At 52.3% G+C, this 25114-nt stretch overlaps 11 protein-coding genes and 1 non-coding gene across 12 annotated transcripts; 3 read left to right on the forward strand and 9 right to left on the reverse strand.

Annotated features, from left to right (window-relative positions):
* Positions 1 to 377: 377 nt before the first annotated feature.
* J4E90_007346 (uncharacterized protein) lies at positions 378 to 2091 on the reverse strand (the record flags this gene model as incomplete). Its single annotated transcript, XM_051436886.1, has 4 exons — positions 378 to 808; positions 862 to 1056; positions 1175 to 1770; positions 1820 to 2091. 4 exons carry the CDS (start codon positions 2089 to 2091, stop codon positions 378 to 380), a joined length of 1494 nt encoding a protein of 497 aa, XP_051289632.1.
* Positions 2092 to 3545: 1454 nt separating this feature from the next.
* Positions 3546 to 5014, reverse strand: J4E90_007347 (uncharacterized protein; the record flags this gene model as incomplete). The annotated part of the gene is made up of 2 exons (XM_051436887.1): positions 3546 to 3910; positions 4819 to 5014. 2 exons carry the CDS (start codon positions 5012 to 5014, stop codon positions 3546 to 3548), a joined length of 561 nt encoding a protein of 186 aa, XP_051289633.1.
* Positions 5015 to 6199: 1185 nt separating this feature from the next.
* J4E90_007348 (uncharacterized protein) lies at positions 6200 to 7899 on the forward strand (the record flags this gene model as incomplete). The annotated part of the gene is made up of 4 exons (XM_051436888.1): positions 6200 to 6307; positions 6361 to 6860; positions 6917 to 7327; positions 7374 to 7899. 4 exons carry the CDS (start codon positions 6200 to 6202, stop codon positions 7897 to 7899), a joined length of 1545 nt encoding a protein of 514 aa, XP_051289634.1.
* A 131-nt stretch (positions 7900 to 8030) lies between these two features.
* J4E90_007349 (uncharacterized protein) lies at positions 8031 to 9347 on the reverse strand (the record flags this gene model as incomplete). The annotated part of the gene is made up of 1 exon (XM_051436889.1): positions 8031 to 9347. One exon carries the CDS (start codon positions 9345 to 9347, stop codon positions 8031 to 8033), a length of 1317 nt encoding a protein of 438 aa, XP_051289635.1.
* Positions 9348 to 9654: 307 nt separating this feature from the next.
* On the reverse strand, positions 9655 to 10872 carry J4E90_007350 (uncharacterized protein; the record flags this gene model as incomplete). Its single annotated transcript, XM_051436890.1, has 2 exons — positions 9655 to 10209; positions 10258 to 10872. The coding sequence occupies 2 exons, from the start codon at positions 10870 to 10872 to the stop codon at positions 9655 to 9657; spliced, it is 1170 nt and encodes a 389-aa protein (XP_051289636.1).
* Positions 10873 to 11362: 490 nt separating this feature from the next.
* Positions 11363 to 11788, reverse strand: J4E90_007351 (uncharacterized protein; the record flags this gene model as incomplete). The annotated part of the gene is made up of 2 exons (XM_051436891.1): positions 11363 to 11624; positions 11694 to 11788. 2 exons carry the CDS (start codon positions 11786 to 11788, stop codon positions 11363 to 11365), a joined length of 357 nt encoding a protein of 118 aa, XP_051289637.1.
* A 668-nt stretch (positions 11789 to 12456) lies between these two features.
* Positions 12457 to 14272, reverse strand: J4E90_007352 (uncharacterized protein; the record flags this gene model as incomplete). The annotated part of the gene is made up of 3 exons (XM_051436892.1): positions 12457 to 13992; positions 14043 to 14180; positions 14240 to 14272. 3 exons carry the CDS (start codon positions 14270 to 14272, stop codon positions 12457 to 12459), a joined length of 1707 nt encoding a protein of 568 aa, XP_051289638.1.
* Positions 14273 to 14796: 524 nt separating this feature from the next.
* Positions 14797 to 15621, forward strand: VMA4 (V-ATPase V1 sector subunit E; the record flags this gene model as incomplete). The annotated part of the gene is made up of 3 exons (XM_051436893.1): positions 14797 to 14829; positions 14914 to 15422; positions 15471 to 15621. The coding sequence occupies 3 exons, from the start codon at positions 14797 to 14799 to the stop codon at positions 15619 to 15621; spliced, it is 693 nt and encodes a 230-aa protein (XP_051289639.1).
* A 432-nt stretch (positions 15622 to 16053) lies between these two features.
* On the reverse strand, positions 16054 to 17816 carry J4E90_007354 (uncharacterized protein; the record flags this gene model as incomplete). Its single annotated transcript, XM_051436894.1, has 2 exons — positions 16054 to 17744; positions 17813 to 17816. 2 exons carry the CDS (start codon positions 17814 to 17816, stop codon positions 16054 to 16056), a joined length of 1695 nt encoding a protein of 564 aa, XP_051289640.1.
* A 1733-nt stretch (positions 17817 to 19549) lies between these two features.
* J4E90_007355 lies at positions 19550 to 19647 on the forward strand. The gene has a single exon. It is a non-coding gene; the product is annotated as a tRNA-Val (tRNA).
* A 574-nt stretch (positions 19648 to 20221) lies between these two features.
* J4E90_007356 (uncharacterized protein) lies at positions 20222 to 21814 on the reverse strand (the record flags this gene model as incomplete). Its single annotated transcript, XM_051436895.1, has 1 exon — positions 20222 to 21814. One exon carries the CDS (start codon positions 21812 to 21814, stop codon positions 20222 to 20224), a length of 1593 nt encoding a protein of 530 aa, XP_051289641.1.
* Positions 21815 to 22448: 634 nt separating this feature from the next.
* Positions 22449 to 23942, reverse strand: J4E90_007357 (uncharacterized protein; the record flags this gene model as incomplete). The annotated part of the gene is made up of 2 exons (XM_051436896.1): positions 22449 to 23096; positions 23145 to 23942. 2 exons carry the CDS (start codon positions 23940 to 23942, stop codon positions 22449 to 22451), a joined length of 1446 nt encoding a protein of 481 aa, XP_051289642.1.
* Between the last annotated feature and the right edge of the window lie 1172 nt (positions 23943 to 25114).

Here is a 25114-nt window from a genome sequence, read left to right on the forward strand (position 1 = left end):
ATGAGATCATGGCTAAATGGAGCGGCCTGACGCCTCCCGGAGCACATCCGAATGTGCCGCCATCTGAGGCTCCTAGTGATAGTGACTACTCTGGGCCCACTGCGAGTGAGATGCCACGGCCGATGTCGACAGTGCACGAATCGGGCAGCACCTTTGGCAACAGATTTTATGACCATTAGCTTGTAGTGGCTACACGAATACTCTATTGGCGACTTCGATGCTCCTCAGACTGAGCATGAAGGACGTAGTTAGCGAGATATCATCAATGGACTTGTCGCGAGTTGCTTTGTATATTAACCTAGTATCTAAATTCTATCTTGAGAAAACTGTCAACTAGTTCCAACGAACACAAGCAGCAAGCGACATCTGCCCTCATCTCACATCGAAGCTTCCCATGCCTTCCTGGTCGCATCTAGTTTCCGCACTTTATCGCTCTTGAACACTAACTTCCACTTGCTATCGTCAAACAACTGCAGAAGATCACATTCATCACCACCATTTCCGCCGCGCGATAGCCCGACCTCATTCACGAAGTTCCATTCGCGGCCACACCTAGCATCACACTTGCATGGCACCCACTTCGAGAACCGTTTCAGCATCTCGCGTCGATTAGGGTCTATGTTTGTCATCTTGGTGAGATCAAGACTAGATTCGACGTGGAGCATGTACAAAATCGCCATCACGAACGGCTTCCGATGTATACTGTTGCGCACGTCGCGCTTGTCTCGGAGAAGGCGCGCCCAGGTTTCGAAGACGTGGTTAGATGATGGCTTTGCATCGGGGCCGAACTGCTCAAAGAAAGCGCTGACTGGAAGGCTGTTAGTGTTTCTAAGGGCTTGACTTTGGACTTGTGATACGTACAAGTGACTTTTCTGTCTTGAGGGTTGCATCTGTCGTATATCGTTTCGTACACGTAGTATGAGTCCAGCGTTAGATGTTGCCAGTATGATGGCGCATACTCTTTGATGTACTTGGGTCCTTTGTGCAGTGAATAGAACAGTTTCGTCACAGCGGGCTTGATGTGATTTGCAGATGGAGTCGGTGAGATAATTGGTTCTATTGCAGGGTAGTAGTTAGCAATGATCTACATACTGCGAGAAATGACCAACATGACCAACATGAGAGACCATCTAAGTAAAGTCCATTTCTTCAGCACTAGCGAGAGTCAACGCACTTTTCTCGGTTCCTGCCACGTTCACCCAGCGCTCCACCATCTCCAAAGTCTGCGCGTCGTTGCCGTACGTATCAGTCCGCGATGCGATAATGCCCTTTTTACTCGCTTCGTCGATCGCCACTTCAGAGAGGTCGGGAGGATTGAATCGGAAGTATCCGCCCCTGCTTGCCAGTTTCTTATGCGTGAGATGGAATTTGTTCGCTGTGTTCTGAGTCTCTGTTGCGATCGAAGCAATGCTCTTCGCAACCTCGGTGACTTTCTCGCCGAATCCGTGTAATGCTGGTTTGCCGGTACCAATCGATACTAGCACTCGGATCTGCTTGTCAAACTCTTCTTCGGATTTGTCGAATAGCGACATTGCTTCGAGATATAGTTCGTCGATGGGATTGTTGGAGCCGATACCTGCGTCAAGGAATCGTCTAGGTTCACCGGAATGGGTTATCTCCATTGGCGCAAAGAATGATGTTGCAGCGGAAGTAGCACGAGCTACCTCCCAGATTTTGACTTCGTTGTAGAAGTTGGAATGCTCGCCTGCTTTCTCATAATCGGTGAAGCGTATCGGGACACGGCTTTCTTCTGTCATTGCAATTACAACACTTGCTAAGTCAGCGTATGGTCCCGAGACGAAGAACTTTGGGACGTTACGTTTTACAAGCTGAGGTTTTCGACCCTCTGAACCTATCATCCGATGTCCACCCAGCGTTGGACATCACCTGCTTGATCGCTTTCTCCATGTACTTCGTTTTGTACCGAGGCTGAACTTTACCATTTCGAATTTTGAAAGGCAGTTTTCTGTCTTTCGGATCGAAGACGACGTCCATCAGTCCAGTGTACGCCTCAATGCACTGATCGACAGACATCTCCAGTCGGCCGAGCATGATAGCAATCAAACCTCCTGTGCTTGTTCCGCAGATCATGTCAAAATAGACACATGGTTTTGGGCTGCCAACCAAGGATAGTATCTTCCTTAGCATATACAATGAGGCCAGACCACGTACGCCTCCTCCATCGAGACTGAGAAGTCGGAGATCTCCAGACATTGTCGCTATGTAGCTCGATAATATTCGTAAATCCTATATGCAAAGCGCATAGATCTGAAGGAAGGAAGATACACGTGGAAAGACGAATGCAGAGCTCAACAGCCAGCGCGTAAAGACCTCAGACGCACGTGACGTATCGCGGAACTCAGCTTTCGTCCCGAAATGGCTTTTCTGGGTGTGAGTCAATTCGCGGCTAGATCCGCAAAGCCGCTGTTCAGCTCGAGGCCGGTCATTGAACACTGCGTTGGGCCTGTACCCCCACGATGCGACGGCTTGCAATGTTAGGCTACGATTCGTTCGTACAATCTTACATCTTCGCGCATATGAACAACTCTGAATGGCTAGCCATGCTGTCGGGCTACACAAGGCTAAGCGGATGATGCAGAAGACCAAATGCGAGGGGCAATACTGTGGCTTTTCTTGGCAGCTGAACAATTAGAAATCGAATGACCTGAACACAACAGTCTTAAGGCGCATTTCTTGGGGCATTGATTGCGAGTGGTTGAAAGCGCAAAAGGAAAACGAGGCAATGTCACACGGCGTTCTCTGGAAGCGCAGTGGTTGACTCCTCAGGAAGCTTGGCCGACAGTCTTATCCGTACCTTGTGACCCAACTCTTCAACCGATTCCACCAAATCAATGTTGTACTTCTCACATACCAACTGTACGTTGCCTCTTTTCCAGAAACCCTCTGGACAGCAAACAATCGCCTTGCCTGTTCCGGCATACAGTCCTAGTTCCAGCAGCGTGATGGGCTGTAATGCCTTAGCCTCGCCTGCGAAATAGAAGACGATAACATCGGCTTTGCGCGCGTAGTCCATTTCCCATTCAACCTGCTCTTTGAAAGGCGAGAAAGATATGTCTTCGATCCAGCTGCTGTCCCAGTCATCTCGGCGCGGGTTCAGGATAGCGATGGGCAGGTCGGAGAGCAAGGCTGTGAGGTGAGCCTGCCAGTCCTTGTTGGGATCGGACTGAATAGCTCCATAGAGAATCACAGATGGCCTATCGACAAATGTTCGAATTGGAGGTTTGTAGACGATGGCTTTGGTTGTGGAAGAAGACATGTCTGATAGAAATTGTGATGGTGCGGAGGCAGGCGCGTGCTGGCGCTCCACAATAACCGCGACTTGCTATGACATGGTGATTACGTAATCTGTTATCCTGAAAATCAAGCGACCCTGCAACTCCTCGTTGGTACCAGCCCTGCATCCGACATCCATCGTAAACCCAGCCATTGATTAAATACCTTGGATATCCACAAAAGCGTCGCAATGTCGTAAGCAAGCAATCATATCGAGAAATGCACTTCCAGCATCAAGCGTGGAGCGAAGTTTACAGGGCACTGGGTGCCAGATGCCCGTCTGGCCAGACCTGACGTGAGTACGGATTCGCAGGGTCGCCTCCGTTACCCCCTTCATACGTGACCTGGACGGTCCGCTCGTACAGGATAGCTTCCTCGCTATCGTTGTCCCCCTTGTAGGAGACGTTCCCGGTCGGCACCTTGGCCTCTCGTCCACCCGAGGCTTTAGGTGCCACGCTAGCAAGAGGAATCTCATCGTCGCCGTCTCCTTGCGCGCCGTCTACAGTGCGCATCAACGTATCATACTTGCGCTTGCTGTTTCCATCACTCCCCCAGGTGCGCAACCCGCGATTGCGACCTGAGGAATCTTTGTTCTCAGATCCGCGACTCTCGCCGACTAATCGCGGGGCCGCGTGTTTTAGGAAACGTCGCAGGGTCGGCAAGCAGCAGCATATGACGAACAAATTCGATTCGACGACGCTGTATTGTGGTTAGTTTCCTGAAACCATATCAGATTAACGGAGACCTTACATCCACAAGCACCCCACGGCTATGATCCAGGTTTGGTCCATGTCTGTCAAAGCTGGGATCAAGACAATAAGGCGAATGATTGAAGTGACCATTGTGCTATATGGAGTCAGCATTGGTTCGTAGCGCGACTTTCCTTCCCGGTGGACACTTACATTGATCCAACACAAAACATGATTGTCAGTCCAATCTTCTGTTTCATCGCCATTTGCAATCCCCAGACGGTCGGAATGGGGATGGCCATCAGCATCACATCCGTCACGATGCCGATCACAGCCGTGGCAATATAGATTGCCCCTCTGTTGACGCATGTTGCCGTAGCGAGCAGTAGAGGATCCCAGCTAGCTGCAATTGGCTTGCAAGCGAATATCAAACTGAAGAAGATCGCTGTATACGAACCAGCGCAGACGAAAAGGGTGATCCAAACAGCCCATTGGAAGGCGACGGATGGGGAGAGACGACTGTAGAAGATGCAGAGTGCGACCTTCGTCAGGGCTGTGCAAGGAGCATACACCACTGGTGCTGCTAGAATGAGCTGTCAAGTCGTCGAATCAGCACATACGCAACAAAGGTAGGTGAGGCAAAGAATGATCAGCTTACTCGCGAATAAAAGCCGTATTTCTCAATCGAGATTTCCCAGGCGTGTACGCCGATACTACCGGTCGAAAATCCAGTTATCAAGAGACCTTGAGTACCCACTGAACAAGCCCAACCAAGGAGGAGCAACGCTAACCTCTGTCAGAAGATATTCTCTGCCACTGTCATCGGATACCATACCATCGTCAATTTGGAACTGCTTCATAAGCCGAATCTTGGTGTAGAGTCGCTGTCCAAGAAACGCGAGTGCCAGGATGTTCTCGACGATGAAAACCACGTACGTCTCCGTCACCAGCCTCCGCTGTGGGTTCGCGAAGTCGACCTCGTAGCCATCCGGTGGAGGGATGATGGTTGTGACGCCGTTAACTGTCGCCATGACGTAGCAACCGTTGGACAAAGAACGGGTAGTTGATTAATGAACAACGGTCTCGGGAGCGGCAGCTAAAGAATACTCCAACGAGGGAGAGCATGCACACCTAGGACTCTGGAAACCTTATTCTCCTACTAGCAGGCGGAGGTGCTTTACACATAAGGTTGTGGAGGCTCGACAGCCAAGTTTGCGCTAAATTCCCAGTCCAGGGGCGGAATAGATGGGGAGTGGATATGAACGACATTGATGTCGATCGCATCGAAGTACTCGCCTGGACGTGAAGGCCCGTCTCGGAAAACTTGACTCCTCCGCCAGACCGTTGACCTCGACACGGACATGGAGGCACAATAACTACCGAGAAGGGGTCCGGGGTCTTGCTCAGATAGATATGACACCTTCATGTGATCGGGAAGACCATGGCCAATGTATATTTGGCTGCTGGTTTACTGACTTCAGACCACTTCAAACTATATATCAGGCCTCCATACTCCAGTCCACAAGACGATTCAGTGCTCATCTGGTTCATCCCCCAGTCTCCACTGAATCCACTGAACAGATCGGAAGATGCGATAACCGATATGCTATGAGAGTCATGGTGAACACCTCTCAGATCCGCATTTCTGAAGCATAATAATTGGCCGCAATGCGAGCGAAGAGTCGATGCTGACGCGTGCGATGAGGGTAGGATCTGATCCTACAGATCGAAAACGTCGAAGCCCCGACGGATAAGGCCGATACTAGCTATTCCCGTAGCTTGTGGGTCTTGCGTTCGGACCGCCCGCGGCATTGGTGCAGAGTGTGATAGGTTCCATTTTACCGTCCCGTGTCCAAGGACAATATTTGCCTATCATATCGATGAAAATATCTGGAGCCCTCGCCTCTTTTCTCAGGGACCAGAGGAGCACACCCCTCCCTAAGGCTAATGCGCACACCACGTGTTAGAACGGCAGCTGGATATGTACCCTTCTGCTATACATGTTAAGATCCGCATAAGAGCCGCCTACCTAGGCAGGAGGAGGACTTTTCAGGTTTAAATGCCAAGTTGGAGCGATATCTCCTTCGGGTGCTGTTAGCCGCTGCTGGCATGGTAGCTCTGCCTGCAGCAATGGCGGCAATAAAACCCCAGCCGACCCGGCATATCGGTCCAACAACATCTTTTTCGAGTGTGCTAAGTTTTAAAGTTGAGACAGCATGAAGCTCCTTGCACCGGCTATTGTTGCATCTCTGGGATTGCACGCCGAAGCTGCCCAGTCCGGTGCCCGCAAGAACGCGGTTCTTGGCAGTAAGAATGACAGTTGCGTGCGTGACGGGTACTCCCTAGTCAAACTTTGACCATTGCTGACCGGATGTAGTGTTCATCGCTGGAGGTTGCCGGACTCGAAAAGATCTTTTACGAGAATGATGAACAGTACAAGAACCGAACAGCATCTTACTGGTCGGTGAGTGCTCAGTTGCAGCCTAACTGCATTGTCCAACCAGTATCTACCGAAGAGGTTTCGACTGCTGTCAAGACCCTGGGTGCGCAAAGCAACTGCAAGTTTGCGGTGCGGAGTGGTGGTCATTCGACCTGGGCCGGGTCCAACAACATTAATGATGGCGTGACACTCGACCTCGGTCTTATGAACACAACTATCTATGATGAGGCAGCAAACCTCGCACGATTCCAGCCTGGCACCCGATGGGGTGGTGTTTACGGAGCACTTGAACCTTATGGGGTGACTGTTGCGGGTGGACGAGCAAGCAGTGTCGGTGTTGCTGGTTTCTTGACTGGAGGCGGAAACTCTTTCTACACTGCGCGAAGGGGCTTTGCTTGTGATCAGGTACAGAACTTCGAGGTTGTCCTTGCGGATGGGTTAGTACTCCGTCGCATCATCACACAATACATGACTTGTCGCTAACACCAAGCAGCGAGGTCGTCAACGCAAACGCCACGTCAAACAGCGACCTCTTCACAGCCCTCAAGGGCGGATCTTTCAACTTCGGTATCGTCACCCGCTACGACGTGCAAACATTCGCTGCCGGGGACCTTTGGGGTGGTGTCAGGGTTCACGACAAGAACCACACACAACAACACGTCGAAGCTTACACAGCATGGGTCGACAATGTCGAGAACTACCCCGACGGCTCCAGCATCGTCTTCTGGAGCTACCTACCGGCCATGAAGGATATCGTCATCATTGCCGCATACGAGGATGTTGCCGGAAACGTAGCTCCCGCAGGCTTCGACAAGTTCATGGCTATCCCTGCTCTATCCGACACTACAAGGAAGGCAAGCCACAAGAACCTTACTGACGAGCTTGAGCAACCTACGGGATACCGGTATGTCATCCTGAACGCTACAAAATGATCAAACTGACCGGTCCAGTGATATCTGGTTCACCATGACCTTCAAGAACGATGCCACCGTATTCAAGTACATTGTCGACGCCCACACCAAGTTTGTCGAAGCATGGAAGGCCATCAGTACCGACGGCGATTTCATCACCCAGTGCATGTTTCAAGCTATCCCGACCACCTTTGCCGAGCACAGCAAGGAACGCGGTGGTAACGTCATGGGTCTTGATCTCGTAAAGGACAACGCAGTCATGCTTCTTTTCGACATTGCTGTCAAAGGAGAAGAGACCGAAGCCATCGCGAGAGAGGCGCTCAGGGCCGTCACCGAAGAGATGCAAAGATTCGCTGCCAGCAAAGACGCTCTGGTAGACTGGCAGTACCTCAACTACGCCGACGCGTACCAGGACCCACTTGGTAGCTACGGCTCCGCAAACGTCGCTAAGATCCGCGCTGCAGCTAAGAAGTACGACCCTAGGGGTATGTTCCAGACTCAGGCGCCTGGTGGATTCAAGATTTCAAAGGTCAAGAACTCGACTTTTACCAAGCAAGAGTTGTAAGTCTTGATTGCGCGTCCGCTGATAACAGCGAGCAATGGGAGGACACGGAGGAAGTTTTAACATACACTCATAGCACACCGGAGCTTAGGGTGCGTTCAGCTTAAAGAATCTTTAGTTTTATCTATTCTGCCTCAAAGATCACCATACCCATTACCTTCATAGCTAGGCGCATCCAAAAGCTCAATAGCCCTGACTCTCAGCTCTCTATTCTGCTGTTTCCCCTCGACCTCGTCCCTCAACTTCGCCGCCTTCTCAAAGCACTCTTCCGCCTTTTCCGTATGCCGCGCAATGCGAATATACCTCGCAATCAACGGAACGCACCACTCGACAAGCTGCTTTGCCGTAGTTCTTTTCTCCACGTCCCGTTCCCACATGCTTTTATACCAGGTGTTGAGTGTTCTAGTATACGGCCAATGCTTCCAAGCCCTGTACGCGTCCGCACCGTTGGCGCAGATGGACATGCGGACGTCGTGGTGATTCATTAGTTCCTCCTGTGTAGCGTCGAGGGGGCGGTAAACGGTGGGTATGAGAATACGCCATTTTAGTTGTTTCCAAGCGCCGTCGTCAATCAGGATAGGCGCGGGTTTGTTTGCCTTTATCTGACTTTCGACGAAAGCCTCCCGCGATTGGACGGGATATATTCTCAAAGCGAGCGTTTGTAAGGTCGCACCCAGAGCCCAGATATCAACGGACGGCCGTTGCTTCTCTTGTTCGGCTAATGGCGGTGCGTATTCCGGTGTGCCAAGGAAATCTCTTTTGGGCTTCTCTCCTTCGGGTAGAGGGTATCGTGTCATGCGAGCGAAGTCGGCTAATCTGAAGACCGGCTCATCAGGGATCCCATCTTTTGGATTCCAGCCTTTGGGAAATTCGATCAGGATGTTGTCTGGTTTGACGTCGTTGTGTATGTAGCCAAACTCGGCGTTCATGTTGTGCAAGTAATCTAGAGCAAGGGCCATGTCGCGAAGACACTTCCAGATTGTGACCTCGGGTGTTCGTATAATAAGTTTTGAATGCCGGAGTTGCTGCTCTTTATAGTCGGCCATGTATGCAAGAAGATCTCCTAGCTCGCAGAATGGAAGGAAGATTGCTGGGGCCGCGGGATGATGGTTATGCGACCATGCTAACATTCCGGCGATGTGCTCATGCCGACCGAGGATGGTAAGATTTGCGATTTCGTCTTTGATGCGTTTAGCTGCTTGAGACGCATGGTAAGGGGTGTTGTACGCAATAGGAGTTTTTACTGCAATGAGCGCTTTCGAGTATTTCTGTTGGTATGCATAGACTGTGCCATCACCCCCCTCCCCTAACCAGCGTGTTTGGTTGAATAGCCTTCTGAACTTTGCGTAGTCTTCTAAATCACCCGTATTGAAGGATGAATTCATGCTCGCCTTTCTTCGCTCCCCGCTAAGATCCAGGAAGATTCGGCTGATGTGCTTAAGTGAATCCATTTTACGAGGGTGGGGTATATGAGATTAGACTGACAGCACTGTGTAAAGTTACGGCTTGGAAACACAGACGTCGCTGTTATATACTCACAAGGTGCCCCGTAGGAAGGTACCCTAGCATCCTCAACTTTGGTTGGCGTTGACTGGTAGTGCGAGGACACAGAACGAAACAAGCCACTCACAGCTTGCGCAATACAAAATGCATCATGAAAAGGGATCGCGTCAAGTACCGCGTATTGCAGGTATGTTATAAGTAGATTCGACAGGTATTGTAACGACAGTGGTGACAACAGTAGAATCGTCATGCTCCTCACATTCCTCCACCAATCCTGACAGCGATCTTGCCCACAGCACTCTGCTTCGCCATCATCTCAAATGCCTCAACAGTCTGGTCGAGAGCATATTCGTGCGCCACCACTGGCTTGATGCCGTACGCTTCAACGAACTGCGCTAGTTCGACAACTGCGTTACGTGGGAAGGCGCAACATCCTTTCACTGTGTTTTCGTTGTCAGCATACTTGGCATTTGATCGATGAGAGATGGTCAAAGGCTTACCAGTCTTTGCAGTAAACAAGATACTTGGGACAAAAGCCGCGTCGATAGGCGCATTCGGTGTCAAAACACCTGGCATGCTGATCAAACCGCCAACGCGGGTGCTGTTGATAGATTTCATCAACGTGCCTGCACCACCTGTCTCAATGACATGATCGACGCCCTTGCCGCCGGTGATTCGAGAGACTTCTTCGTCCCAGTTCGACGTGGTGACATAGTTGATGAGGTGCGTCGCGCCGAGACTTTTCGCAATCTCGAGCTTGCTGTCTGAAGAGGAAGTAGCGATGACGGTTGCACCAAGAGCCGAAGCAATCTACGTCCTGTCAGTATACATCCACTTGCAACACACATGACGACTTACCTGAATCGCAAAACAGCTGACGCCACCCGTACCCAAGGTAAGCACCCACTTCCCTTCCAGTCTCCTATCGGTCCAGCCCCCGATCCAATCTCCAACACTCCCATCCAGCCTTCCATCAAGCTGCCCACGAATCGCAGACCAAGCCGTCGCCCCCGCCGTCGTCAGAGAGGCCGCCTCAACTGCCGTCAAGTTCTTTGGCTGCTCCACAATCCACTCATCAGGCAGCACAAGATACTCCTGCAACGTGCCATCTTGACTCGTGCCGCCTAGGATTGTGGCAAAGTCTAGGTTGCGGAAGTCTCCCGAAAGCCACCCATTTTGGTTGAATATGACTGCTAGTCCTTTCTTGCCGGCCCAGGCAGAGTCTGCGCCGGTCGAGTGGATGATGCCGGCTCCGTCGGAGCCGGGCACGAGATCGGGTTTGTGGTCTCCTGGGTATTGGGGGGAGCGGGTGGAGATGAGGACGTCGCGGTAGTTGAGGGAGGCTGCTGTCATCTTGAGGAGGACTTGTTTGGGCCCTGGGGTTGGGATGGCCTTTTCCTGTTTCCTCAGGTCGGACAGCTTAGTGGCTGTTGCCGGAATGGTCCATGCTGCGTAGGTGGTTGGGGTAGACATTGTAGAAGCGCTTTTCTTCCAGTAGGAACTTGGTGAAAATGATGAGGTTCTGGTGTTTATCGTGAGCTGTAGCGGCATACTTATACCATATTTTGATACTTCCACCAATACCGAGATGCAGTCAGCATGCAGCGACACCGATGATGCTTAGCGAGCATTCACCTAAGGCGTCCATTTCTGGCCTATTCTGCGACAACTTCCAACTCGGTGTTTTACAAATGCGTCTCGAGAACTTGAGGCTCATGGCTGATACGTTGCGACATGAACTTCGTGATTGGACGCAATACGCCGACGTTGGTAAGCAAGGCGAGCAGCGCGATTTCGCAATACATACCACCGGCTATACAAGGATACTCTCGAACTTGAAGAAACTGCGATCATCAAAAACTTGGTAAGCAAGACAAACGACTGCATTAATCAGTGTTCATGACACGCAATTTTCATTCCGAACCCTCTCTTACTCCCATCTCCATCGCTATCCCCCACCCATCTACGCACCATCCTTCTTCCTCTGCCCTACGAAAAACCCCAATCCAAAATCATCCGTCTTGAAAGTAATCTTGCTCCCCTTGGGAAAGAAGAACACGTCCCCCTTCTCAGCCTTCACTTCCTTGCCCGTCTCATCGCTGATGTAGAAGTGGCCGTCCACTATGATCTTGATCTCATCGTACGTATATGTGTACACGAGTGGTGTTCCCTTTTCTAGACGGTAGAAACCGCCACTGATGGGCTTCTCTGGGTCTGTGGACTCGCTGGGAGGGAAGGAGTGTCAGTTCGGGGTAGTGGGTTGATGGGATCCGACAAGAGGAGGCTAGACGTACGATGATACGACGTCACCGAGGTAGGCGTTCTCGTTGGCGATTAGAGGAGGTTTAAAGGCTGTTTGTGCTTTTTCGAAGTATTGCATTGCTGGCATGGTGGCGGTTGGAATGAGGTTGGGTTGTTCAGATTATCTAGGGGTGTTGTAGACGCCGCTGGAAGTGGAAGGCGCAAGAGCACGACCGGCCTTATGTACTACAACCTTATCTACCATCGCCCAATCTTCAGCACTTACGGCATCGGCATCATCAGGTTCTCAAGATACACTGTTGACGGGACTTCCCCTGCTTCCATCATCCAGTCAGCCGCCATATAGGCGTAGAGCAGCGCATGTCTGGGACTTTGATACTGCATATGGCGCTTGGCATGCGTCAAATACATGGCCGATTTGGCGGGAGCTTTGCTAAGCTTTCCGATCTTATCCACTGCCATCTATTAGTGTGCGCTGCAGGTCATGAGCAAGACGACCCCGAAACGCTGAAGGTAGATGCGGATAGTGGGGTGGCATAAGGTGGGGCAACGAGGTGTAATCTGCGATTGGCTATGAGCTTATCGTCAGGAAAGGATTACTCGATCTGGATGTCGTGCATATGTGGGTTAGTGTAGTAACGTGGGTTCCGACTATGACTCAAGGAGACTTTCGCAAAGCGGAGATGCTTGTTGCTCGAAAGGGACGATCGCGCTGCGTAGTAATCCTTAGAACTGCGTCTTGAATTCTGATAATACATTCTGGGTATATTCAAATTAATGGATGCGGTAGTGATATCATGCAGGTCGTTCTTCTTCATGGTCTTCGTCCTCTTTCCACTTCTTGCGCCACCACTTCATCTTGAACCAGTCGCCCAAGTTATCTTGGCTTTTGCTCCCTTGGCCGTACCCCCAGGTCTGTCGTCTCCGGGATGTTTCGTCCATGTCTGTATCAGAGATATCGCCGTCCTCTGGATCGGGATGATCAAGAAGTGATGTAGAGCTATCCACGGGCTTCTTTCCTTGCGACACGCTCCTGCCTCGGCTACCGAATCCTTCGAACCAGGACCGCCTACGCATCTGATTGAGCCACGCCGACTGCGCAGCATTCCTTCGTGGAGGCAAAGTCCCAGATCTTGGTCGTCGTTCTAAATCCACGGATCGCCGAGCAGGAGAAGGCAGAGTCTCTCGATCGTTGAGCTCATCCCATATCTCATTCGTCTCCTCCGAGATAGTCATCCGCCGTCTCCTCGGTAATCTACGGGATTGTATAGGACTTTTCAAGTCACCGGCGTCTACCGATGCTCGCTTCTTCGGATTGGCGAGTGTCACCGCGGGACCTGTGGGAGCGCGGGCCAGCAGAGGTGTCCTTTCGTCGACCGCTTTCCGTTTGGCTTGCTCGGAGGCATAGCCGTGAACGCCTGGGGCTTCTTCGTCGATGTCGAGAGGTGAGTCGGGTTCGTCGTGGCTATGGCCATGCGCAAGGCCGATACCGGGTTCCAGCACATTGTGAGGCATCGGAACCCTGCCTGTGTGCTTGCTTGCTACCGGTGACATGGGCTCTTCCTCGTTGTCTTCAAGTCGCCAGCTCAAACAGACAACTCCCGCGAGCAGAATAACAGTTCCAAGCGCGATCAACCCAGCGTGTATACTCGACAGGCGATCGTTTTGGTCGAAGTAGATGAGGCCGTCTATAATCGCGATGATGTTGTACACGCAGAAGACCAAGGGATAGAGCACGCTCGTGCTAACCAACTTCAGTCCGCGATGCATGTAGTAGAGTTGGGTCAGGGCGAAGACGACCAGTCCGACTAGGATCATCCACGACTGCCAGCGGTCAAACTGGTTATGGCGGTCGATGAGAGTCCGGACGAGGAGTTCGACGGCGCTCTTTGCGATTAAGAGCGAATGCGCGGAGAGGATGCCACTGACACAACCGAAGAGGATACCGCGTACGAGGCGTTGCCGAGGAGTGGTCCGCGGATGCATGCGGTGCAGTAACCAAGTGGCAATAACCAGCATGACAACCACTATGCCCGTCATGACCATCCATACAATGAAGGTGTTTCGTCCCAGCAGCGCCAGCAGTTGATCCAGGTTATGCGACGGTTCCGCAATGGCACCGAACAAGGCGATGAGCAATGCGCCTATCGCAACGAGCATTGTGCCGACGAAGGAGTATCGCGTAAAGGGTTCGCTGAGGATGATGGAGGCACATATCGAGTTGAAGACGAGGCCGGATGCCTGCAGGGTGGAGAGGACGGGAAGGGGGAGGGTGGTGATTTGGATGGTACTGCCGACGATGTTTGCCACGACGAACATGAGCATGCCCAGCTATATGTATGTTAGTGAATCGTCTCCGAATGCGCGAGGGGTGTTCGTGCCTGCCATCTCCGCCGCTTGTATGGGGGTCGCCTCTCATCGTCGTCGTCCTTCTCTTCCTCTAGGAGATGGGACTTCCGCTGCAGCGTCAGGCCAACGCTCTGTATGCTGGTAGAGGCGAGGCCGACCATTACTCCAAGCTGCGTGTCCGTCCATTAGCGCTCTATTCCCGTGGTGGTATGGCGCCCTGGGTACTCACAGCAACGCTCGCGCCCGGCGAGAGTTCCACCATGGTTCGTGTCGGCTGTCGTCGCTGCACTGCGCGTATCGCTACCTAGTCGTCGGGCGCATGCTGTGCGTATGAGGGGTATGAAGCGGGGATGTGTAGTCTTGATAGTAGACAGCGCAGACGTGGAAGTCGCGAAACGTCACGCTGAGTCGGTGAAGTGCACGAGACGGTTGGGGAAGACTAGCCGACGCCGTGCAGGTTGCAGGGATCAGCCGACTGATGATGTAGTTGGATTCAGGAGGAGAGCCCTGGAGAGCTCGGGAGCAGCAACGAGGCAACGCGACGAGGTTGAACAAGAGATATATCCATTATATCCATAATGTGACACGTTTAATATTACCATCGCGTACCTGCGACGTCGTGCCATGGATCCTCTGCAGACGTACCTGGGTAACCGCGGGCAGCGTCTGGGTGTCTGGGGGCCCAAGCTTGAACTTCAACCTCCAAGCTCCGTCACTGCTATACCTCGACGCCAGCACCCATAACCCTCCCCCGTAGCCCAGAGGACCCCACACAATACCGCCATCATGTCGCAAGTCCACGCCCTCTCCGACGACCAGGTACAACTCCCCACCCGCTCCAGCCCGCGGCAAGCTCCCCGCCCACTACGTCAACACGATAGCTAACATGCACCACCATGGCAGGTCGCCGGCGAGCTCAAGAAGATGACGGCTTTTATCCGCCAGGAAGCCATGGAGAAGGCCAACGAAATCCGCCTCAAGGCCGACGAGGAGTTTGCCATCGAGAAGTCCAAGCTCGTGCGCCAGGAACAGGCCTCGATCGACTCGTCCTACGAGAAGAAGTTCAAGCAGGCCAGCATGTCGCAGCAAATCACCCGCTCCACCGTCTCCAACAAGAGCCGATTACGCATCCTCTCCGCCCGCCAGGAGCTGCTCAACCGCCTGTTTGAGAACGCCGAGAAGAAGCTGGGCGATGTTTCAAAGGACAAGAAGAAGTACCAGAGCGTCATGAAGGACCTGATTGTCGAGGGCGCCTATGCGCTCAACGAGGACAAGCTGCAGGTTAAGGTCCGGAAGGCCGACTACGACCTTACCAAGAAGGCTATCGAGGAGGCGCAGACCGAGTACAAGAAGAACATTGGCAAGGACGTCTCCATCACTATTGATGAGAGCGACCCGCTGCCAGAGGGATCGTAGGTTTAACATTACTATCAATGTGGGATATGACTGACTCCAGACAGTGCTGGTGGTGCCATGATCGTTGGTACAAACGGCCGAATCGACATCAACAACACCTTCCAAGAACGATTGAAGCTACTCGAATCCCAGGCCCTGCCGTCCATCAGGGTCACGCTCTTCGGTGAGAACGAGAACAGGAAGTTCCACGACTAAGAGGTTAGTCTGGACGTGGAGTTTGAGAGTTGGCTGGTGTGCCCGGCCGCAGTCACGGGTCAGCACAGACGAAGGGGTCCGCGTCAGCAGTGTCGGACCGAGCCTTTGATGAGTAGACTGTACATGCACGAGATCTTGTAGACCTCTCGGAACATTTAGCGAGTTTTATTCCATGCACATTATCGGAAGTAATGTTTGACTGTGATATCATTGAGCAACTGTTCTCGACCGCTAACTACAAAGCCTCGTATGTACTGCGAAGGAGGGTATAAATAACAAAACGTGCGTACAAAGACGTCGTGTATCTTCGCATCAAAGAGTAGATATCATCAACACTCATTACCCCGTAATAACCAAACGCCAGTGCTAAGTCATAGCATGCAAATGCTCGTATATACAACAAAGGAAATTGTTACTGTCCATCGAATGCACTCATACGCGTTCGTAAACGCGATCCCACATGGGACTTCTCGTCCTCTTCTGCCCGCCACCCATGACATTTCTCAACGGCCACTCAGTCTTGCTGCTCTTTTTGAGAGACGAACTGGGGTCTGGGTATCGATCGAAGCTTCTGTTTCCACCATAAAGCTCATCGTCCTGGTCGGTATACCCGTTGTTAGAGTACTCAGGGCCGTAGTCTTCAAGGTATGCATATCCGCCCGCAAAAGGATTCGAAGAGGGCTGCTGGTGGGTGATGGGAGAGATGGGTCCGGAATCGTCGGATTGGTATCCATGGCCGGAGTTGGTGGATAGGCTGGAGACGGCGAGACCAGAGGAACTGCTTCCACTATGATCGGCACTGTTGTAGGCGAGAGAAGGGCGGAGCAGACCTCGTGATGCTTCGGCTGCTGGACTGCCGATGGGACTCGTGGGTACAGGTTTCCGTTTTATGCTCGCTACAGCGGGAACTGGGAGCGTGTCCAGAGCGGACATGCCGGGCCTCCGAGGACCTGTCTTGGGTGGTGAGTTATTGCGACCTAATACTGGAGAGTCTCCATTCAATTCTTCGTCGGGTTCGGTCACTTCAGCCACTGAGTGTAGGCTCGTGTAGCTTGTTCGTCGGCCGCGCGCACGATTCGACGAGTGGCTGTGGTAGAGTGCGGGCGCCAGGATGGGTGTGTGATTATCTTGCATCGCCATTGGTGTTGACGCTGATGGCATTGAATTACCATCATTGGGATGGGGAATGCCTGCAGTCGCGATGTTGTTTGCCTGGGATGGTGTAGGTGCCGCAGCCGGTGGAATTTGATGACCATGGTAGGCTGTAGACATCGGAGCCGGATCGTAGCCATCGTCCTCCCAATTCATATCCTCAACGAAACGGCTCGTCTGATGTGACGCGGGGTTCAAAGGCCGTCTATGTTCGAAGTTCTCACCACCTAGTCCGCGATCCTGAAACGAGAAACGCGGGATGAAGCCCGGGGATGACGGAGGTTGGCTGCCTTCGATGGATCTTCTTCGCTTTCGGCGCACAATCAAGCAGCATGCGAGTAGTAATGCGGCAAGTGCGAGTACTGCTAATGGCACACCCACACCAAGCCCGATCTTTTCGCGCCTTGTCAGGCCAGCATCGCTGGAAGCGGGTGCAACAGGATCTGCGGTTGGATTCAAAGTCGCAGATGAACTTGCGGAGGAAGATGCGGATGTTGATACGGTAGTTTCCGAAGATGATGATAATGATGATGAGGAAGTCGCGAGTGTGGTCGAAAGTTCGGAAGAAGTCCCAGAGGAGGATACCAAACTGGAGGTTTCGCTCAAGGCACTGCTCGAAGATGCCGTAGGCGTAGAAATCGTGCTCAAACTTTCGGATCCTGATATCGCAGAGGATGGCACTGCGCTAGTCGATAATGACTTAGATATCGATGAGTCCACATTTGAAGCAGTCTCTGAGGGTAATGCCGTTGGTGATGCGGTGACGTCGGTTGGCAATGCTTCGCTTGCAGGTGGTGCTGCCGTCGCTGGTCCGAACTCTTGTATGAAGTAGGATTGTATGTCGTATGGCAGCTCTTCGAACCATTGCGGTCTCTTGTCGTCTAGGAATTCCTCCCATAGTATGCTCGAGACAGCGGGTATGTTTGTCGCAGCGATCTGTCTTAGCGAAAGTGGTAGTGCAGTAATGAGCACTTGCAAGATCTCGATACTATTGTCAATGTCAGCGCAGTCAAAACCGATCTACGTCAAGAAACCTTACGCATTAGGATCTTGCCTATGTTGTAGTGATCGAACATCCGGCCTTGGTGCAGGTGTGATGACAGGCACCGCAGCGCCGTGTACCAAACCCACCACATTCCCCAAGACCAGCCAATTCCATCCTCTTAGCGAATGCATGTATGCGTGAACGAGCGAGTGTGGTAAAAAAAAGCAGTAATAATAAATCGCAAGTAGCTGAGAGTCAATGTTCGCAAAGATGCGTCAGCGCTTCATGTCCGGCAACAATAGTACGAACAGTCAGGAAGCCAGTGCCCAGCGGCAGCGGTGGCCATACTTTTTGACTGTTCACACCCATGTACATTGTCGCATGCCGTCGATGTCCATAATTCGTTGGAGCAAGCAAAGTCGTCGCAGTGTGGCGATTGATCAAGAGATCGTCCACACAGCCCACCGGTCTCGTTACTGCACTTGGTAGGATCTCATGCAGATCAGGGTCCTGACAGCCGGTTATGAGGTCGCGCACCCGCAGATTCGCCCCTCACTAGCCACACTTCGGATGACACTTTTGATCGAATCGCATGTCGAGCTGCCGTTTATCCTGGCGCGGATGTTTTTGGTGGAGCGATCCGAGTGGGTCAACGGCTGAGTGTGGCTGGTGTGTTGCAGGAGGGTTCGCTTCGCTGCCGAACTGGAGAACGCTGTGCCGGCGAAGCGATGCCGCGTATACGTTTGATGAGATCTTTGCAGGGAAAGATTTGCATACAGAGACAACGTGACGTTCGATAGACATTCTTTTTATTTTTGGATCAGTTGGTGTCGGAGGACGAGTGCCGACCAATGACTGTGAGGTGCGCATGTTGTTTGGGTGACTCCTTCCATCTCGCGTCGGCTGCGCGCAAACGCTCAATGAGGAAATCACCGTTCACCGTCACCATAGTCGCGTCTTCTGTCTGCGTCTACTGAGAAATTTTAACACAACCTCACACCCACTCCACCATGACCAGCTTTGTATATACCACCACCACTATTTACACGTTTGCGCAACGCGACTCGATCATGGCATGGAATCATGTCTGTGTACCTGCGCTATACCACCGACGAATGCGGCATGCGCGTTCCTGCGCGAGTACCTTGAGAGCATACGCGTAGAATTCGCACTCAACCACAAGCAATCGCCTGGACAAGGCGTACAACTGCTGAACCCCTTGCTCATTCAAGATGGTAGTTGAAGCCACTATGTTCAGTCGCGGCCCTAATCCTCAAGGCTGTTTTCTTCCTACCTTCAACTGACTCAGATACTTCAGGACCTCGCCGCTAAGCACCATGCACACCCATGACGATACTTAACGCGACGCGACTTACGACCCAGCCATATCGAAGTATAGTCAATGCGAAAGATGCTCCCTCATCGCCTGGTAGCAACATACAAATTCGTCATCGTTCAAGCATGCTCGCTGCACCTACTCTCAAGTAAAAAAAACGAACATGCATCCCAGGAGCATAACCACGTTCGACGTGCACGTTCAGGAGACTTCAAATCTAGAACCAGTCTCTAAGAAGAAAACACGGACGATTGCTGAACGAGAGACGAAGGCTGTTACGCTAGCAGGAGAAAGCCTTGTGTGATGCGTGGATTGGTTACCAAAATGAGTTGGCGCCCGACATTTTCCCACATTCCAACCCCACCTGCGAGGCCTTGTTTCGAGCCCCGCGACAGCAACGACGACGCTGTTCTGGCTATATAGTACGAACTTCTTGATCTAAGTTCATCAAGCAAGGCTCGTTGGTGTAGTTGGTTATCACGTCAGTCTAACAACGGCCGTCAAACGCCAGTTAGGACACTGAAGGTCCGGAGTTCAAACCTCCGATGAGTCATCATTGGCGCTCGCAACAGCGTACCGAACTTTTTTGCCTTTTCCCCAGGCTGTTGGGGTATCTTTTTGCTTGGACAACCCCCAAATCACCATTTTCAGCCAGTTGAGCTTTTAAATCGAGGAAGATGGCGACGACGATTTTTCTGCGCCCCCTTTTTCTCCTCTAGCCGGCAGCCTTACACTCGACTTGATATAACACTCTTACGTACCCTCGTTGGATGGTGGGAGCTCGTTGGCCCGTCTGCCTCGGTATCACATCGGAGGCGAGCCTGTAGCTTATACGCGGCATTTGGCTGAGAGTGCGCCTTCAACTTAGACGCGGTCTGGTCCTGATTCGGGCTGGTCATTGAGATTGTACTTTGGTATACGAGTATCCAGATTCCAGCTATGCAACGCGACTTTGCAAGAACTGCACACGATTACGCATTCGCTAGCTACAAAATTGGGGAGATTTGACGCTGCGGCGTTGTTCTGTTGGATCCGAAATCGCAGGCCAACTCGCACAGCAAGCTCTACTTGGTCTACGAGGTCAAGTCAGGAGGTTGATGATAGGCAAGCATTCTGTCTACATTAGACTACCTTCGCAGTATCTGTGCAACAGCTGCATGCAGTCTATTCACATTGTCCTCTCCACCTGACTTGCTTCTCCAGGCCACGATACCATCTGGTCTTACGAGAACGGCTCCATTACCCCCTACCTCTGAGAGCTGATCCCATTTCCCATCAACATCTTCCAATTCCCTACCATCGATACCAACAACGTGGATTAGCTCGTCTCTAATCTGGTTCCACCTAGCAGGGTCTACCGTAAAGAGAACGAAACGGTCCAGGCACAAAAGATCGAGGGACGAAACGACATCATGTCCCTTCTTCAGCCACATGTGGGGAAAGTGATGCCCAGGAATGGTCGAAGGGTGGTATTCGGTGACCTTCAGCTTCCCATTCTCATCCACTTGACCACCGTGAAAGTTATCCCGCCCCTCATTGTCGATATCAGCAGTTGGATAAAACCAGCCTATTTCTGCCCCTGGGGCTTTGAACTCTGTATCGAGGGTCTCTTGCGCTCTCTGCACATCCGCATGCATTTGAGCATAGCCTGGATGGCTTTTGTCAAACAGGACTCGAATGGCTCTCTTGTTCTCTTCGACTGAAGTGTCTTTGCTGATACCCAAGGCCCTGTCCATGATCATGCTGTGACTCCGCATATTAACCAGGCTCGATTGCGCTACTCTTTCTCCAATCGGGCGGCGTTCTTCATCATATGTGTCCAGAAAGTCGCCATTCCCAAGTTTGCCCTGGAGCTTCAAAGCTAGCTTCCAAACCAAGTTGTTAGCATCTTGAATACCCGTGTTAAGTCCGAGAGCACCCCATGGCGGTAGGCGATGCGCCGCGTCACCAACGAGGAAAGTGCGGCCGTTTTTACTGCGATACTGTTCAGCTGAAATAGCGTTGACAGACCAGTGGCTCAAACTCATGACTTCAACTTCCAAGTCGGGGATGTTGATGCTCTTCTTTAATCGACTCATCATTGCGTCGTTGTCAAATCGCACGGGATCGTCTGGGAGGATGCCGCAGGCAAAAATCCACTCTTCTGTGTCGGGATTGTTGGGGTACGGGCCAAGGTGGTACATGTAGCCAGTTCCAATACTTCCGCCCATCTCCGGATTGATGAACCAAGTTATGAACGCTTCTGGTTCGGGATGTCTGAGGGATATTGGTGCTCGAATGTGTGCAGTCACCATGTCGACTATGTTCTTTTCACCATGTAGTTCAATACCAAGTTTGTTTGTTACCATACGCCCGCCATCAGCTGCAATAACATACGAAGCCCGTATAGTATCGCTAGGTCTGGACTTGTCCCGGAATTCAATCCGTAACTCCACGTAATCCTCCTTCTCCACAATGTCGGTAACTTCGGCACCATACTGCACACCGCTCGGGTTCAACTGCTTGGCCCTTCGTGAAAGAATGGGCTCGAGACGTATCTGCGGCAACATGACATAGCGACTAGGACTTGCTGTACCATACTCGTCGGCATATTTCCCGCCACCCCATGCGTCGCGCGAGACTATCTTGGTACCAGTCGGTCCCAGAGAAGTGAACCACGCGGTCTTGGAACATGTGTTCGGAGGTGCTGCATTGGCAATGACTTCCTGCTCCACCCCCATCTGACGGAATATCTCGCCGGTTCGTTGATTCAGGCCGCATGCTTTTGGGTGGATCGAAGTGCTAAGGTGACGCTCGAAAAGCACGTGTGGAATGTTGCGAAGGGATAACAGGATTGAAGAGGAAAGGCCTACAGGGCCTCCCCCTATGATGGCAACTGGATGTTGCTGGGGATTTGCCATTTAGTACTCGTGAGATTGATGAACAACAACGGAGGCTGGAACACATGAACTTTACAGCAAGAATCCCCGCTGTCTTTGACATTTCTGCTCCACATGTCCCTCTTTCCTTTCTGCCACGGGTGACCTTTCCGAGGTGATCACCAACTTTGCTAACTTGATATGGTAAGCATGTGGGATCTCCACCTATCCACATAAGTAGAGCCGAAGGCCCAATCATCAATAAAAGGCAGAGCGTCATCTCGACCCCACATCTTGCTCACAGGTCAAAAGGATTAATGGCAAGTAAAAAGTGTCTTTGATAAACGATTGGTTGAGGAAATCTATCCATCCTCTATGTCTCTTTGTTTGCCTAAAGTCGGCAGAAATATGTACAAGGAACGTAAGGCTATACGATCTGAATTTTTGTTCGAATCTCTTCACAACGCTAAAGAGTTGCGTGTCGCCAAAACATGGCTTAGTATGAACCGTAAGAGCCAGTGCTCATAGCGGTGTTGCCATCAACAGTGACAGTAACTGTCTGCTTAACCGTCTCGGTGACGATAGGTGCGCTGGCGCAGGTAGTGGCATCTGCAACCTCAGATGGTACCATGGGGGTAGGCTGTGGGGCGTTGTATCCGCCAGTCGCTGTGTTGATTTGCTTGTCTGGAAGCACAGCGCTGTATGCTGAGTATGAGCTCAGGGGGAGAGCGGTAGCGGCAGAAGATGCGTTGGGTACGGCCGCAGAGTAGGCAGCAGAAGAGGCAGCGGCGTATCCAGAAGAGATGGCAGCGACGCCAGTGGGAGTCATGATAGCGGAGTAAGCAGTGGTGCTGTTACCGGCAGAGACAGCGGCAGCAGTGCAGCCTGCACCAGTTGCTGAGGTAGCAGAAGCAGGGCCGGACTGGATGGGGTTGCATCCTGGAAGAGCGTCAAGGACGCTTCCATCGTCACCACCGTAAGCCTCCATAGCGGAGCAGCTCTTCCAAGACTCGTCGCTATCCTTGTTGACGTTCGCGGAGCCAAAGCACTGCTCCATCTCTTCTTGTCCACAGCCGCAACCGCACTTGCATCCGTCGTTCTCGCTAACGGCCTTTTCGAGGACACCGGCTTCCCATCCGTTCATCTATATCTTGTTAAAAAGAGGAGTCAAGAAGGGTGAAGAAGAACTTACAAAGTCACCGTGGAACCCGTAACCAGTTGGGTCACCGTTGGACAGGACCCAGGGAGCCTCATCAGGACCAAAGGTGAACTTGGTAACATCCCACCAGTACTCAATGAAGAGAGTAGGGAAACGCGCGGCCCTATGGGTCATAGGGCAGTTCTCGATACCGACACCAGCGTTGCCGTTGGGGTAGGCCATGTGCGCGTTGGGGTTCTTGGGATCCATCTTCTCGCCGTTCCAGCACGAAGGGAAGGTGACTTCGGAAGCGAAGCCGTACTTGCAGGTGCTGAAACCCTTGGGGAAGCCGTTGGCGAAGATGGCTGTGGAGCCACCGTCGGGCTCGTGGCAGCCCCAGCGAACACCGGCGGGGTTGTCACCGTCGGAGCGCTTGAGCGGGCTACCAGCGATCATGTTGAAGTCCTCTGGGTAAGCAGTGACGTTTGCCCAGTTGTTGCCATCGCCGTACTTGTAGTAGATCTTAGTGGCTAGCTCGGGTACGCGGTAGAGCTTGGTTCCGTTGGTGAAGAACAGGGTTGGGCGCCAGTACAAGGACTTGTCGGTCTTGATACGGGCAGTGGTGCAGTCAGAGGCCTGGGTATCCGCAAAGCCCATGGACTTGGAGAGTCCGTTTCCTCCGTCGAAGGAATGGAGATGGGGGCTCTCGGTTCCGGGGAACAGACCGGGGTCGAGGCGCTGGTAGCTCATGGCATTGCCGGCGCGGTTGTAGAAGCTGAAGTAGTTGCCAACGCATTGAGCGGAGGCAGTGGCGGCAAAGCCAGCCGTGAGGGAGACGATATCGAAACGCATGTTGGCTTGGTTGAGGTTTTGGGGTATGTGGAAATCTTGTATGAGTCGTAAGACAGCGAAAAGAGTGAGCTGTGTGAAAATGAAAGGACCGAGTCACAGACTCTGTAGGCTCTTGATTTCAAAAGGAGTGTGTAAAGAGTCAAAAGAATGAAAGAATGGTATTCCACCGGAAGCCAAAGAGAGAGCGATGTGAAGACAGCGATAAGAACAGGAAACTGGTGGGCAGGCTACTAGATAATATATCCAGGGACGCCCACATGCATCGGGATTTACATGCAGCCATGGGGGCGGCCAGCCCACGCTTGAGGCGCCCCATTCTAGGACGAGATTAGCTGAGGCATCCAAAAGTTTGACTGATGTGACTAGATTCGCGTAGGTGCGTAGTTGTTTCCGGGTGGAGATCTGAACCAGGGGAGCCGCGCGCAGTTCGAAGGCGGCGGCGCGGGTGTCAGGGGTAGGATGAGAGAATGCTATGCCGCGAGTCGCAAGAATACGTGGTGACGATGCCCAACTCCCTCTAGCCTGCAGCGAGGCTTGCAGTACGCCGTCGCTATCTGAAACATACCAACATGCAGTTCGCGCGACTCCCGTTATTTTTTGCCAGAGTCTGGAAGACGGCTGACGTATCGATAGGACAGAAAGACACATTCCGTTCCTGGCGGCGTTCGGGGCGCTTAGCGTCACGATCGTCGCACGCGAGGCCCAGGTGGCTGATCTTCAAACGGTGCTGACTCCCCCTGCCTAAGATTAATGTCCGCGCGCGCTTCCATTTGCTGCACATGTTTCTTTTTAGGCCTCGATGCAAGGGCTCCGATAAGGAGGACAATCCGGCAGACATGCTCTTTTCTTCCACCGAACCCACACTATGTGGAGCTCAAAGTGTTTGCCGCTGGGCCGCGACGGGAGGCACTCAGAGGATCGCCCCGGTACCTGGGAAACGAGATCTTCGCAAGGACCGCTTGCTGTCGATGAGGACACGATCCAGGGCAACGGTAATCTTGACGAGCTGTCATGTCCTGTATCCAGAAACAGAATCGATAAAGAATCCCACGTGATCTTTCTAAACTCGTCCACGGGTCATCACGCTGCAGCATGCCACAGTCCGAGCTGACGCTCTGTCCCCGAACGCGACATGTGCGTGGCGTCAAATCACAATTTTATGATGACCTCCA

The sequence above is a fragment of the Alternaria incomplexa genome (assembly GCF_024043165.1).
Source record: "Alternaria incomplexa strain BMP 0042 chromosome Unknown scaffold_10, whole genome shotgun sequence".
Taxonomy (NCBI): Eukaryota; Fungi; Ascomycota; class Dothideomycetes; order Pleosporales; family Pleosporaceae; genus Alternaria; species Alternaria incomplexa.